This window comes from Leptidea sinapis, chromosome 24, assembly GCF_905404315.1.
Source record: "Leptidea sinapis chromosome 24, ilLepSina1.1, whole genome shotgun sequence".
Lineage (NCBI taxonomy): Eukaryota > Metazoa > Arthropoda > Insecta > Lepidoptera > Pieridae > Leptidea > Leptidea sinapis.
The window spans coordinates 8,871,041-8,888,613 of NC_066288.1; the positions used below are offsets into that span (position 1 = coordinate 8,871,041).

Genomic DNA, 17,573 nt, shown 5'->3' on the forward strand with positions numbered 1-17,573 from the left:
AACTAATTTGTTTTGTATATTACAGCTATTGTAAGATACTCTATGATTGGAAAGAGTGGCCGAGTGAGTTTCTTGTATGTTCTTCTCACCAGCTCAACTTTATATGACAGATTCAGTAATTTAAAATAAATATATTATATTGTGACGATTCAAAAGCGCTTAGTTTAAGCCTAATTGAAGAAGTTTATTTGACTTTGACTTTGCGTGTTAACGCATGTTACGATACACCAGCGACCTTCCGATTGTCCAAGGATAAGATTTTTTTTTATGAAAACTAAGGGACGAGACGAGCAGGACGTTCAGCTGGTGGTGATTGATACGCCCTTCCATTACAATGAAGTGCCGTTCAGGATTTTTGAATAACCACAAAAATTACTGCAGCTCTACCACTGCGCCCGAAACATTGAGAAATTATTATTTTAAGTATCATTTGCCCAGTAATTTCAATATCTACGGCACCCTTCAGATCGAAAAACAATTATCGTTTACACATTACTGCTTCACGGCAGAAAACAAACATCATTATATAACACACTAAGCCTTAAAGTAATTTATTACTTATCAACAATTATTATTTACAATTACAAAATATGTTTCAGTTTTAAACATGATATCAGCCAGTCTTAAGTAAATAATTAATAACATTATATAAAAACGATATTTCGAAAGGGCAAAGCGTATATTTTTGTCGGCATCCTTGCTCTTTAAGAACGGATGCCATGCCTTCGTTGTAAGCAAGCTGAAAGATTGTCAACGCCGGTAAATCTTCTGCTCTTGGCTCTAACCTGGAAAAAAAATATTTATAGTATTTTGTTAGCCCCCCAAAAAGAATACAATTACACGTGTATAAATTAACACAATGCGAGGAAAAACCCATAACAATGTTATTATGAAAATTTACATGTAAGTTAATATACCAACGTATTCCAGTTTGTTCAAATTTTCTTTACACACGGCTACACAAAAATAGTGTCATACACTAACACACACACACACACATATATATATATATACGTTTTTTAATTAACTCAATGACACGATGACGACACACACTTTTTTTAAATTTGTATTACTGTAATAGAAGATACTGGGCCTCACGATACAGGCGATCTTAGTGTGAGGCCAAATTTCAAGTAAAATTAAAGTAAATTACACAGCTGTAAAAATATAAGCTAATATTAAAATTATTGCAAATACCTGAGCATTTCAATAAATTCTCTCTTCAGCTGAGTATCTGGCAGGCTCTGACCGAGATCACAGAACAACATCTGTATGCATTGTATCTTATCATATTGAAGTATTTTTCTCCAGCGTACGTTGGCTCGCTGTTAAAGATATAAAAATACTATGTTATTAATTTGAATTCATTTAATTGTTTACGTATCCTTTACCTAGCATATTTGGTATAGTACCTATGTAATTTGATGACTTACCCAACTTACTCATAGATTTCACCATCGAATTTTTTTTTACAATGGACCAATCTGGGAATGTGCCCATTCCAATGAAAAAAGAACCATCCACAAAAGAATATGAGATAAAACACGTACAAAAAATTTGGACTAATTGGGTATCTCCTCCTCTTTTTTAAGTTAAATGACAATGTCAAATGAGAAGAAATCGAAAGTAGCCCACACGTGGGTATGTGATAGAAAAATACCATAGATCATAAAAATTTCCTAACGTGAGATTCTTGATAATCAGCACAGGTGAAGAATCCATTTGAAAGAATGTGTGCTGTTCAGGCAAGAAATAGTTTGATAGCAATTCCAATAAATCAAATAACGTTATGATTGTAAGAATACATAATGTAGAAAGAGTTCCCGCTAAGTTAATTGTTCTTCCATATCCAGGCCTTAACGAGATAATTTTGAGATTTATCACTACACTATAATAATTTTCATTATAATTTAATTAAGTAATAGACTCGACAATGTACGACCCTTTGAAAATTTACATAACATTTACATACACTGGCTTACTTATACCCACTTATACGGTAGGGACTCGCGTATCTGTCTGATAAAACCACTAGATCCATTTAACTACTCTCAGAATTAAATGTGCCCGTAAAAGAAACTAATATTTGCAATTTTTTAACGTATGTGACGGAACCAGTAAAATTTTCTCACAGAAGTAGTTGAATACGATACAACTCCAAATACAATGATCCGCGAATGGCATTCTGGGATTTTAGAAGCTGTATGCCTTTGTTATGTAATAGTATTTTTTTTTAAATTTACTAGGACAATAAACCTAAAACTAAACCTTAAAAAATGTAATATAATAACTAAAATATACATAATTAAAAATGAGTCCTTTTAAGCAAGGTTGCGTTGATATTGGCAGTGTTCCCCCTTTGAATAGCTAAACAAATAATTCTTTGTCCGATGTAGCTACCACCTCTTCGGTCTCCTGTGATGTCGACTAACCTTTTTGCTATTTCCCCCACGGACCAAGGGTCTCGACACCGAATGGGACAAAATCATATTCAGAGCCTAGACTCCTGTATTAATTAAAGACAAAACTGAGTAATCGTCTGCATAATCTCTGAATATTTGGTAGAAAATAATAATTAAATTATTATAACACACAAAAATGGTCGCTTTAGCACTCAAAATCTCCAGTGATTGCCAACTTTGTGGTCATCTGGAAGGCACATACACCCAAATTGGCTTGCAAGAAACTAGAAGTCATGAAAAGGAGGTGATTCTATTTCAAGTCATTCCATATCAGCTCAACCCATTTGAAAGCTGTTGTAAAAGTCGGGACCCAGTTTTCTATGAAAGCTTTCTTCTACCGCATTGTATTATGACGCAGATTGTTCCGAAGGGCTGTTTGATCACTGCCACCCAGTTTCACCTGAGCAACACTCTGAAAACTAAATTATCATCCTCAGCTCTTTCATTCAAATTGAATCATTAAAGGCAAAATTTAAAGAAATTTAAATCTTGACTGTTGCTTCTGAATATATTCTTGGTAATGTTATGTATATACATAGGCACATAGGTGAATTTGATAGAAAATGTCATAACCATAATGTTAACACAAGGAACAAACATAAAATTATAATGCCTACAACTCAATACAACAAGATTGTGGGCGGCGGTGATCACTTAACAACAGGTGACCCGTACGCTCGTTTGTCCTATTCCATAAAAAAATAAAAAAAAAACTCGGCTAAGTCGAGTTAGTAAGTTTTATGTGATTTTACAACAAGATCTCAGAAAATCTTTTAAAACAAAAGTGTTACGACATTCGAAAGAATTGTTCAAAATGTTCGTGTGGTAAAAGTTACTATAAAATAAATGACTTTCTTAATGATACCACAGATTGGGTATGTAGTCACCGCCCTCAGGCTATTAAATAGTAAATTTAATTGTACGATATTACTTTGTAACCGTATTTTTTATGCAAAAAAAAAGAAGCCCGCTGAGTTTGTTGCGCCCGTTCTTCTTAGGTCTGAGGCATTATTTTGGAATGGGTGGTAGTTTTTGACTTTTAATAGATCCTATTTCGAATAAATATATTTTAATTTCAATTTGAATCTGCATGTATTGCGGTCCTCCTTTGCGCAGTTTTCAAGGAACTTTCTATCACCTACTACCAAACTTTGAAATAAGCTTCATAGTGCTAAGCTAGTACACGTCATTGGTATCTTAAAAAAAAGAACGTACACCTCCAGGAAAGGCCAGCGAATTTAATTTGATTCCTTCGGTTTGCATGAGTGGGTGGACAGCGGTGATCACCTCCCAAGAGGTACACGTACGCTACTTACTACTCCCCTTCTACATAAAAAATAGTTTATAATGCTGATCAATTAATGATCACAATTAAGTCCTTTTAGGCTTTATCTGATCAAGCAAGACAACTTTTCCTTATTAGCAAAAAGTAATTAAAGTAAAAGTTAATACTTACATTATTTTTCTGTGAATTAAGGTCACGTTTGAACAGCAGACGAAATACTTTAGCAGCGGTGATTGCTTGGTAGTCCTTGACAAGTATATGAACACAGTACAGCAAGCCAATCAAGAGACCCAATAGGATAATAAGTCTGGAATAAAAAATCAAATAAGAAAAAAAATTAAATTGTACTTGCAGTTTACAATTATTTACAATTCTTTCAATTTCTGCCGTGAAGCATTACTGTGTTTCGGTCTGAAGGGCGCCGTAGCTAGTGAAATTACTGGGCAAATGAGACTTATGTCTCAAGGTGACGAGCGCATTTCTAGTTTTGGGTTTTTCAAGAATCCTGCGCTGCACTGCATTGGAATGGGTAGGGCGTATCAATTACCATCAACTGATCCTCCTGCTTGTCTCGTCCCTTATTGTCATATAAAAAGTTCTTCAATAGAAGTATCCTAATATAAGCCCTAAATATATTATATTTCCTACTGAAAATTTGTTAAATATTTGAGACTGAAATACGTTGTAAACAATTTATTTCAATCTTAAAACAGTTCAATCAATCAATTTTTGCAATTATTAAACAAAAACAATGTGTCATTTCGTGCTAAAAAATAAAATGAATAAAAAACGTAGAATACGGTTAAAGCGGATTCCGGATTTTTACTTATCGTTATTTGCGCTAATTAATAACTAAAAAAATGATGTTTTTTATGACAATAAGGGACGAGACGAGCAGGACGTTCAGCTGATGGTAATTGATACGCCCTGTCCATTACAATTAAATGTCGCTCAGGATTCTTGAAAAACCCAAAATTTCTGAGCAGCACCACAATTGCGCTCGTCACTTTGAGACATAAGATGTTAAGTCTCATTTGCCCAGTAATTTCACTAGCTACGACGCACTTCAGACAATACTACAGAAATAGGCGCCATTGTGGTGCCCATAACCTAGCCGGCATCCTTTGCAAAGGAGCCTCCCACTGGCAAAAATTTTATAAATGTAAGAGTCACTGCATTCTCAAAGCAATATACACTCACTGAAAAATAAAAAACATATCAGCAGCAATTTAAAAAAAAATTATGATCGCTAAGTAAAAGAAGGTGAATTATCTTATCTACTGTGAAATAATTTGAGTTATCATAAAAAATGCTGAATATTCTTGAGCCTCTTATCTCAAGTATTTAATATCCGGACGATCTAGCCGTGCACAGATTTTTAAGAATGTACAAAACTTGAACAAAAACACTAATAGGACATCTAGATTCAAACCGATTCGGACCGGGGTCTTCTGCTTTCCAGATCACCCAACGTCCCATCTGAGCTATTATAGTCTTGTATAGTATAGTTTCGAAATTTACCTTCGTATTCTAATGTTATTGTAGCTGTTACTCATTAAAACTCGCATAAAACTACATTTTTTAGATTGAAACCTAGCTAGATCGAATTATCGCCCCAGTTAAGGGTGCTAACCCTTACGATAATAGATTTATGATTTGTCAGCCAAAGTAGAGCATAGCAACAAGTCGTAGGTACATTTACTTTACACGTGTAGAACCTTCTGGAAACAATATTGCTGATGTACCAAATTACTTTCCCACAGAAATATGACTCTCTTTGTTAGAATAAGCTATATAATGTAAGTTTCCGTAAAATTAAGTATTCTGTGTTTAGTCTTAGCTCCGTAAACATTGTAAATCGGGTTTATTGAATAAAGTTATTTTTTTTATAAAGTAACCATTCAGTTATTCCTTGACTCCCCCGACATCCCCTGTATACAAAATTTTATGAAAATCGTTGGACCCGTTTCCGAGATTCAGATCATATAGAAGAATTGCTCGTGTAGATATAAGATTATGTATAATTTTAAAAAGAACTTATAGAAGACTAGGTACTTTGAAATATAACAGCTTTTTATTCAAAAATATAGTCTGTGGCTTTATAATTCATTGAAACTGAGTCGCAAGTTATAGACTTTTGGACCTATTCATAATTCTGTTATGGAACAGCCCCAATAGAGTTTCAATGTTTTAATGCTTTCAATAGCGCGATACGCTTACAAAGGGAGTAATTAACAGTAGCTCACTTCGTAGAAATGTACATTTTGCCTAAATTGCCTATCAGACTGGATGTTTTCGGAGTTATGCCATTATTTCGTTAACAGAAACATTTATTAGACTAGAAAAATTCAGTGATTTCATTCAAAAGCTGTACGTTATATTATATTTGTTTTGCTTTGTTCGACGAATGTTTTGAAAACGCAAAAAAATACTGAATTCCAAAAATATTACATATCTCTCTATTTAATCAAATATCTTTATTTATTTAAGTTGCTTGTGCTTTACCTTAGATAGTGAGACTAAGAGGGATTCACGCTATTAGTAACAAATCAATTAAAAGTAATTAATAAAAAATAATATAATTGTATAAATAATTAACAATAATTTAATAATTTTTAAAATGTATTATAATATAATGCGTGATGTTTTACATTTCCACATTTAAATATGTTGATTAATTATAATATTTTTATACTATAACTACTCTAAACAATTTGCTAAGTTTTTAAAGTGACAACCCTCACTTCCGGGATTAATACACAAATAAATAAAAAAAAAATTGAAAACTATTTGTTTAGATTTACAAGAGCGACGTCTCAAGTCAATATCCTAATATGCAAATATTGGGGTTGTACAGATTATCAACTGCAAAGTAGATCCTGTAGAGGAAGCCACAACCTGAGAGTTGGACAAAGCATACAAGATTTTATGACGATACGTCATTCGAACGGTTAGCTCAGTTGAGAAAGCACTCGCACGGAACGCGGGTCGGAAAGAGGTCGTGGGTTCGAGTCCCACACCGTTCATAGAATATTGTCTTCAAATTTTATTTGTGTACTATAACTGCACTTAAAAAGTTAATGACATGTGATTCTATAATTAATTAATTCGTTAATTATTAGGTGTGAAAATAAAATTAATAAAATAATTACTTATGATATAAATTTTCGGATTCGTATTTATTCAGAGTTATTTTGTGCCTACGAGCATCAAAATACGGCTCAACGCTTCGTAAGAAAAACCTATATTGTTAATTTGATAGTATCTACCTACTGAATAATATATTTTTATGATGTTTATTTCTACTATATTCTTGAATTATTTGTATGATAAAGGCACATTTTAATTATGTTCTAGGTTAGAAGCACTGTTTAAGGATAGGTAGTATTGAATATGCAAAAGTATAATGATTATTTTTATTAGATCAAAACTAATAAAAGAATGAGTTCAGCACAGTTTTACCTGAACAGAAATTTTGAAATTCGAAGTCACCACCAGAGATAGTACTACGTTAAGATGTTGCTAACAAGTAACACCAAACAACGAAAAATATACGCTCGAGTACAGTATCTAATATATTATCACAGGTAGTATTAAAGTAACAGTTATTTGTCACTGTTACTTTTGAGTCACAGTCGCCGTTATACCTAGTATTGTATAGTATGTCTCAACTCTAGTACTGATACGATAAATATCGACCGGAGACTAGACGCTCAATATTTTATGACGATACTTAATACAGATCGATAATTTCTGGATTTTTAGAAATTCAGTGATCCGTAATATATTATAGCTTGATATTTATCGCCCGATATTTATCTTATAAATTTAATTCACCAAAGACGTGCATTGTGATTATTGCGATGTGTAACAATTCAAACTAATAGGACATTTGGATTCGAACCGGGGTCTTGCTTTCCGGATCACCTAAAGTCCCATCTGAGCTATTTATAGTCTTGTATATACAAGAATTTTTGCGTGGCGAGAAAGTGGCGAATTTAATATTGTATTCTAATGTTGTTGTAGCTGTTTCTCAGTAAAACACGGATAAAACTAAATTTTTTTAAAATTGAAATCTAGCTAGATCGATTTCTCGCCCCCGATAGTACCTGTATACAAAATTTCATTAAAATCGTTGGAGCTGTTTCTGAGATTCAGATTATATATAAGATTATATTGGCATTAACATTAAAAAGGCGTCTCGAAGGACCTCTGGATTTCTAAAACTCCAGAAATCTTCGATTTGTATTAAGAGTATCGTCGTTTATATACAATACCAATCCTGTTTGCAATGGAGGAGGACGCGCTGAACGAGATTGTGACCTCTGCTGGAGCACTTGTGTTTAAAACAATAATTTATAATACATAACCATCTATTTCTTCATATTTAAGCCGTTTTTTCTCAATATCAAATCTCATAGCAAAACAAGCCTTTTTATATTGTCACTCATTGCAATGCACGCCTTTTGTGACTCAAATTTATCACCGAACTGTTGCGATCCGTATCGAACTTGTTAAAAGGCTTGTGCTCCAGAATATTACACACGATATAATTATCAAGCGTGTAGTACTTGCCATACTACACACTCGCTAAATGTCGTGATCCTGGATCGAGATTCAAATATCGTGATAAATCGTGTAGCATTCGCTTATAACAATTTCCCAACCATCATACGAACACCACGGCTTTTGCGATATGGGAAGATATAAAATTATGTGGCTTTGGTTATTAACTTTTCGCAAGTAGGTTCTGCTTTCTCACTCATTTATATACTCAATCGCGTATTGCAGACGAAATAACATTAAATAAGATTAAATTCAAGACATGAATGTTATTTTACGACCCTGTCTAGTATTACCAACATGTTACATAATCTATAATGGAAACGTTGGTTATTACGTTTGTATATAATGTTAATATAAAAACCCCGTTTATTGGTTAATGTAAGATTTTACGTGAGTTAGAAAATGCGAGGATTTACAAAAAAAATACCAAATTGGTGGAATTTATGGGTGGTGAATTTCCGTACAATAATAACGATTGCGAGTTTGCAAAACTTTTTTTCTTTCTTTATGGCCTTCCATTTATTTCATTATTAAATTTCTTAAAGGTTTTCAAATTTTTTACTATTTAGAAACTTATATTTAATTAAATCCTATCCTAATTTTAGATTTGTCAATTTTCTTGTATTTTCCTTTATCTACAAAAAAAGAACTATTCAAGACTCTAGTAAAAAAAAATATTATGCACCTTGGGAGAAAAGTAGGTCATTCTCACCCGCGGAATATTGACAATAGCGGATTGCAATATTCTACTTATCTCACGTGGTTCTCATACGATTTTTTTCTCACCTGGATGAAAAGCTATCTTTTCGTTCCTGATACGAGGGACAAAAGTAGTCTTGCCGGGAGAGAATCGGCCACTTTTCTTCCTCGTCACTTACCTTTAAGTGAGCTTTTCATCGAGGCGGGAAAAAAACTCATTCCTTTTTTTATCGTATAAATATATATTGAAAAACCTTTTCTCGCATAAATCATGGCACAAACAGTTTGCAATACTTTTTTGAGATCACAGCTTAACAGAGTTATAGCCCCTGGTTTCGAAAGAGAACTTCTAACGTTGCCTAAAAGTGGCGCGCTACTGTACTCGTTACTTTGGAATTGTGAAGCATGAGTTTATTACTTTTTACTTTGATATACAATATTGCCGTCGTGTAACATATAACACCAGCATGGGTAAAATTTTTACGTTGCTTTTAGTGGCAAAGAATGAAAATTTTATTTGTTTTTAATTTATTATTATTAATATTGAATTGGTCACTCGGCGAATCCAACTCGGATGGGCAGTTTTCGGGAAGCTCCGTAAAATCTTCTCATCCCAAATACCACACTGTCTGAAGACGATGGTTTTCAACCATTGTGTGTTACCAGTGATGACTTACGGTACGCAGACTTGGTCCCTAACTATGGGCCTCATGGATGCTCAGAGGGCAATGGAGAGGGCAATGGAGAGGGCTATGCTCGGAGTTTCCCTGCGAGGTCGAATGAGGAGAACCGTAGGAGAACGAAAGTCACAAAAATAGCCTAAATAATTTCGAAACTAAAGTGGCAAAGGGCAGGGCACATAGATCGATGGACAGATGGCTGTTGGGGCAGTAAAGTCCTCGAATGGCGACCACGTACCGAAAGACGCAGTGTTGGTAGGCCCCCCACAAAGTGGACTGACAATCTGGTCAAGATCGCCGGAATACGTTGGATGATCGATAGTCGTGGAAATCTTTGGGGGAGGCCTTTGTCCAGCAGTGGTCATCTTCAAGCTGATAATGATGAATATTGAATTGAATTGAATTAAATCTAAATTTTATTGATTCATTATTTAATTGATAATATTTTCATAATTTGAACTTTAGGTCTTATAATTTTTATATCACTATATATCTAGATTGCCTCTCAAGATTGAGGTTAATTTGAAGACTTAATAATAACAAAATTAAATACTACAAACATGACTTAAAATAGAATACATTCAAAGACCTTTAACTCGCAGCAAATAAGCAACGACTCTCTTTTACTTCGTGTCAATTAAGATACTAATTGGACAGCTATATTGCGACACTCCATCTACCGACGAATGAAAAACACTTTTCATATCTGCCTACGAAATATGTCATCGTCTTATTAATAATTCACGCTTCATGGAACTGATACAGAAATTTGATTCAATAAAATCTTCTGCAAAAAATATTTCACCTTTACAGCCTGCGACGACTCGACAGAATGTCATAACAATGACACGGCAACACAAGTGACTGTATTATTTCAAAGAAGAGTGACAGATATGAAATTATTTCAGTGTACAAGAATATTATATTAAGAAAGAAAATATATATATATTTTTACTACCTTATTTTTCGTGTGTATTTTAGTTTTTCCAAGCCTCCGGTGTTTTTGAACCGCTTATGATATTTACTTTCATTTGAAAAAGTATATAGTTCTGTTGATAAAATCCATGATGAATTGAAAGACCTTAAGGAATGTGAAGAGTTACTGCGATTTTGATAATTTGAACGACAAATCAATCATTTGCAAACAAAAATAATGGTGGAAAGGACTGCAATTTCTTTATGAGATGTATTTCACGATTGGCGACAAGACAGCTAGTCTCTAGACACGAACAAAAGCTTATTCTCAAAAGTTTATCTACTCAAATATACAAATTCAAATATTTTTATTCAAAATAGGATTTAAAATCATTTATTGAACGTCTCAAACTACCACAGATACAAAATAGACTGCCCCAGAACTGATAACAAATGCTTTTTTATATAAAAATATGAATTACAATGAAATATCGTACAATAAACATTTGTAATTAAAGAGCCTCCCGAGAGAGTGTGTCCGCTCCATTATGTAGTATATGGTATCATAAAGAAAATCATTTGTGTTATAAGAATCTTTCCCAGACAAACATTTATTAACAATTCTTAAGAAAAATTCGTAACACATTTGCTTTATAGATTTTCTGGGTTTATATTGTAGAAACATATACTTCGCCCAGTAAAAGACTACTCTAACTAACTCAAATATACTTGAAATTATAGAACCAACCTTGAATTAGCAATAATAGTTAACAAATGCATAGATGAAGGTGTGTTCTCTGACCTAATGATACACAGCAAAGTTATACCCTTGTATAAGTCGGGCAGTTCTTTTGACCCTGCTAATTTTAGGCCTATTTCAGTGCTGCCTGTTTTTAGTAAAATTTTTGAAAAACTTTTGCTCCAGCAGCTAACAAATACTTTTTTGTAAATTATTAAACAAAAATCAATGTGGTTACACAAGGGGCTTATCAACAATGAATGCGGGTACTAGACTCATTGAACACATCTTTGGTGTCTGGGAAATGTCACAGGATGCAAAATGCCCAGCATTTTTGGTAATTTGTTCAAAGCATTTGACTGCGTCCACTATGAAACTTTACTACTAAATCTAAAGCACTACGGAGTAAAAAATACAGCCCTAAATCTGTTAAAATTATATTTAAGTGAAAGAATTCAGATAGTCGATGAAAATGGCAAACGGTGTTCGGGTAAACCTGTAGAAATAGGTATTCCGCAGGTTTCTATTCTCGGTCCTTTCTTGTTCACGTTTTGGAAAATAAAGGATTGCTTGTAACTGATTCTAGTAGGCTTCATAAGATACATAATAGCTTTAAGGGTAAATGATTAGACTTTTATAGTAAAGTCCCAGCCACTGTTCAGGCATTATCTATATATAAAATTAAATGTTTTATTAAAATAAATGGCTCTGTCGTAATTCCTATTACTCCACCGATGTATATCTAAGTGAACGGACAGCCTGGGACTTGATTATGATTATTTATAGCAATAACAATGACAGTACAACGTTGTTTTATTTATAAAAAAGAGCGCAAAAAAAGAATGCTGGGAGAGTTTCTTGTGCCGCTTTTACTCTCTCAGAGCGCCGTTTGTTTCCGAAGTAGTAGTATCTAGTATATTAGAAATATCATCAAAAAGGACTCCTAAGGAATCGCTTTTGAGAAAATAAATGCCTTCATTCCGAAGACTTAACCGAGTAGTACGTATAAGGAGTTTATGTTTGTACCTCGTGTTAACATTATGATTGTCACAGTTTTTAGCAACTTTCTTAATGTGTTTATGAACATACAGAACATCATCAAGAATATATATAATATGCAACTACAAAACAAATTAAGTATATTTCTCTTTGAATTTTTCATTAAATGATTCTTTAGGACCTAGATTGTAAATAATGCGAATAGCCCTCTTCTGCAACTCAAATATGGCATTAATATCGACTGTACTGCCCCATAACAATATACCATAGGACAGATTACTATGAAATAAACTAAAGTAAATTAAAAACTAAATTTTTTAAACCGCATATGCTGCAGAAATAACCTATTCGCCAATCCTTCAATATCCCCCATTGCAATTTGGAATCATGAGGAATGCCAATAAATATAGCAGATTCCACCGGTTTCTACACCTCAATTCAACCTTGAGCGCAGTATCTATCTCATCGTGACGGGGAAAACAGGCTTGTATAAACTCGAAAACATACTTTCTTTCCTGTACATATGATCGATGACGATAATGAATTTAAAATTAATAACGAACGAATTAACCCTAATCCTTAATTGATACAGATCAAAATAAGATGCAATATTAAATACAAACAACACCTCTGTTTCCATTCCATTCTCTCAGCAGTTACAACTGCTGCCAGAATGGCTAAGCTCAGAATAAAAAATAGCGGGATTAGAACGGGCATAAATGCAAGCCAACGTGACCTAAAACTACTGGCAAAGTCCTCGCACACCTGGTTTATGTCACAAGACAAAATTCCCCCAATATTTTGCTTCGAGCGGAATTTCAGGCTAAATATCAGCAACTAGGAAGACTACTGTGATACCACGGTAAACCTAGATAGTCATACCATAAAGTAGTACACGAATGGCTTCAGGACTCAAACCGGTACCGGTGTTGGAGTTTTCGGCCTAGCAATCAATTATCATAAAGCCTTAGGTAAAGCAGCAACTACATACCAGGTGGAAGTATATGCACTAGACGGGTGCCTACAAATGAACCTCGACAGGAATTACGAGTCAAGAAACATTGCCTTAATGTCAGATAGCCAAGCAGCTCTCAAGGCACTGACGTCCTAACAACTTCACGGTTAGCGTGGGAATGCAGTAGAAAACTGGAGATCCTCTGCCAGAGAATAAAGTTACCCTGGCTTGGATACCGGGGCACAAAGGTATAGCAGGTAATGAGAAAGCTGACCAGCTAGTTAAGGATTGAGCCTCATCCCCCTTCATTGGCCCTGAACCCTTTTGTGGAGCTGGAGAATCTCTTATCCGCAATGTCCTAAGCAATCAAGAAATGCTGGAGGCAGCCAGTTACTGGTCCTCGCTACCAGGCCATCGGCAAGCTATGTTGCTCCTATGCAACTATCAACGTAAGCGTGCCAAAAAATGCATAGGCTTGGACAGGACACAACTGAGAGCCCTCACGAGGTTCCTCTCCGGCCATGGCAAGCTGAATGGGCACCTAGCCAGAATGGGTCTCAGTGAATCAAACCTGCGCAGATTCTACTGCAAAGCCACTGAAGACCCTATACACAGTCTGCTGGAATGCGAAGCCATTGCCAGAATCAGGCTGGGGTGTCTTAAAACATCTTCACTTAAAGCAGAGGACGTGCCCTGCCTGGACCCTCTGAGGATCCTACGCCTCCGCCTTTAAATCTCGGCACAGTAACACGTATCCTAGTCAGTAGCATCGATTCTCCTCCTTAACTTTTAAGTTGAGGGCAGGCGCGCTAGCGCAAGAAGGGGGCACAATAGATCCTAGGATTTAAGTGCATTGAATGCTGCTTAAATAAAAGATTCTTAAAAAGTAACTCAAAAATAACAAATTATCCGTTTATTTCAATACTATAATATCATTGTTTATTTCGCATAAGCATAACACAATAAATTATATATGTTAATGAAAGTATTGAATGTCATAATTCTAGTCGGTATTTTAATAAGTGATTTGTTTTTATATGAATACTAGCTGACCCGACACACGTTGATGTGTACATAATAAATAAAATACTGTTATTTTAAGAATTTGTCAATAATATTTCATAACATCAAGAACTATTTCGTAAAACATGCTCCCTGTTGTTATAATGAAATTGTTTCACAGTAAAACTGTCAAACCGTGCTTCAATAAATTCTCTCATAGAAAATATATCCATACAAAACAAATATTGGAAAATACAAATAATTATGATTACGAAATATAAACTAACCTATCTCTCAAGTTGGACTAAACTCCACTCCATGAAGTATTGCTCCCGTAAAATCCGTTCATTAGTTTAGGAGTCCATCGCGAAAACAAAGAGTCACGTAATTTATATATATTAGATTATATAATCTTATCAATAAAATTAAATTGAATGAAATTTTTATTGCTTAAACTTAAGTTATACTACTTAACGCATAAAAATTAAAGTATTCTTTAAAGATTACTAAAAAATTTAACAAAAAAAGAATATTATGATTTAATAATATAATGAATGTAGGCTCATATTAATTGTAATTTTAATATTAGTTTAAAAGTCACTTTACCCGAACTGATAAAAGTTATAAATATTCATTATATTATTTACTAGCTAGGTTTCATTCGTTTAAATACCGATCTCGTGGTAGTGGAAAGTCAACTAAGTCGGACTGTAGATTTATTTTTGTTAAAATAAAAGTTTTATTTCACTTAGTTAATATTTTCTGTAGATTGACATTTTGAAATTCATTATATCTTTTGAATGGAATGTCCGATTTTAATAATTTAAAAAGTATTTTACAGGTATTGAAACGGTCTTTAATGAAATATCATTTAATGGGATAAGGATTAAAACAGATGTATGAAAAATATGGTTTTATAATTGTTGTAAGATTATATCAACTTTTAAACATATAAAAGTAGTTATAACTACAGTAGTAGGACATATTATTGTATTGCAGACTCTTTTGTAGATATTGATTCCTTCTAAAAAACTCTTCTTTAAAAACATTTTTTTGATAAATCATCAATAGTTTCCGCAGCGCGATTACAGATTTTTTATGAGTAAAAATTTACCACCTGGGTTCTATTATTGAATTTTTATTAGAGATTTTTGGAAAATGTAATATAGCCTATATCACTCAGTGAAGATGCAGCTTTCTAAAGGTGAAAGAATTTTTGAAATTGGTCTAGTAGTTTTAGTGTGAAAACATAATAAGCACACATACAAAAACACAAATGTTTTCTCTTTATAATATTAGTTTAGAAGTTTAGATAAATATAAAATACAACGAAAACGATAATAGTATAAGACGCAAATTTAGTGTAATAAAATTTAAATAATTAATCTAACTTACTTTACTCCCATTTTAATATAACTAACGGAACAATATACCAACAAGTGCTTACACTCACAATCTAACTAAATTTGAATTTCTCGTTATTCTACATAATATCCTGAACGCGACATCTTAAATCTAACATAACTAATTTGTAAATACTTGCGATACCACACAAATTTACTTGGGTAAGATAATTCTTAACTTAGTTGGATTATAACAGACTCTTTAGGGGGAGGAAAGTGACTCCAGTACTGCAACGAGTTTGATATCAAATTTCTGGCAAAGATTATTTCACACAGATACATTACAAGGATATGTCGCATGAATATGTTAATTTTTAACCATTGGAATACATATTTAATAGAAAACGAATAAAATATAAATTGTATTATTTCTTTTCATATGATAACACGTCTGTTATTCTGTTGTAAGTTAATTCGATTCTTTATAATGTCGACAACTCTCCTTCTTTTGATTCCTGTTCTTACAAGAGAGTAGCCGCTGTGGAGATGACATACCGTCAGTAGACCCGGTTATTCTCTTTTTCCATTACAAAAAATTGTTTATCGTCCGTCATTATTGTTTACGGAAACTGTAGCAAAACGGGTTCCAAGGTGGTATTTAATCTATTTAAAGGTGCAATCATTTATATGTTTGTGTCCGAGTCATGGATGTTTAAATGTTTTTATCTTTAAGTAAATATATTGTATTAAATATACCGTTGTCTTGTACCCATAGTACAGGCTATGCATAGTTTGGGGCAAGATAATTTGTGTAAGAGTATATCAATATTAATATTTTATAATTGTTACATTTTTATATTTTTGAAACAGGTTTTTCTTACATAGGCAAGGATAAATATAGTTACTGGCCTTTAAATTAATTTTTTAAGGCTTGAATCATTTCGATCATATAGAATATCCTTATAATATGCCGTAAAATTATAATTGAACAGTGAAATAGCCTTAAAACTTACACAATACGTATGCATCAATATAATTATTAAAATTGGAACATAAAATAGGGTGAAAAAACTCTCAGAAACACAAAACTCAATAAACTTTGTCATCAAATTATAATATGGAAATCACTCGTTGGGCTTACAAGAATTGATGTGCTTATTAAAACTTTCTCTGTGAATTATGACTGCTCTGAACTATATTATGATTATGACATTGCAAAATGCAAATAAGAAGACTACGTTTAAAAAAACCGAATTCAAAAACTAAAAAGTTTAAATTTACTTAATAAAGGTTTAATTTATGACACCACTTATTGAAACCTAATAACTTTAATACTAATAAAATACTATTATTTGTATGTGCCACCTATTGGAAGGTTTGAAGTCGGTGCCAAACCAAATGTAATAATATAATATTGACACACTTTTACACAAATTATCTTGTCCCAAACTAGGCATAAAAGGTATTTGATTTGCATAAGAGGTGTATTAAATTAAATTTTTATTGAGTTATTTTATACTTTTTAGTTTTTGAAGTCGGATTTCTTAAACGCAGTTTCTTTTTACTTTTTATTGTCTGTAATAGTTTGTTCATTAAACAACAGTAGGTATTCTCTCGATTACATCAGGTAAACTATAATATTTTTTTGCTTTTCACTGTCATATAGTAAAAAGTATTTTTTTATGTAGCAGTAGGCCTACTTAAGGTGCCGCGTGCCACAATATAGATCCCAATAAACGGGACCCGAAAAATGAATCGACTCCGAAAAATGCTGTTTGAAACTCTTCTTGTGAGATAACGAAATATCGTGAAGAACGTTTGTTAGCTATGAATGACAGGTAGCCTAAGACCTATTTATCGGGACACGGGCTAATAATAATAATATATATTACTGAACCTCAATGAAAACCCCTAAAAAGCCATTCATA

At 33.2% G+C, this 17,573-nt stretch overlaps 1 protein-coding gene across 1 annotated transcript; it reads right to left on the minus strand.

Moving 5' to 3' along the window:
* Positions 1-613: 613 nt before the first annotated feature.
* On the minus strand, positions 614-15,820 carry LOC126971898 (uncharacterized). The gene is made up of 4 exons (XM_050818412.1): positions 15,698-15,820; positions 3,919-4,054; positions 1,198-1,325; positions 614-785 (listed from the first exon to the last, which is right to left on the minus strand). Exons 1-4 carry the CDS (start codon positions 15,706-15,708, stop codon positions 614-616), a joined length of 447 nt encoding a protein of 148 aa, XP_050674369.1. The 5' UTR covers positions 15,709-15,820.
* Between the last annotated feature and the right edge of the window lie 1,753 nt (positions 15,821-17,573).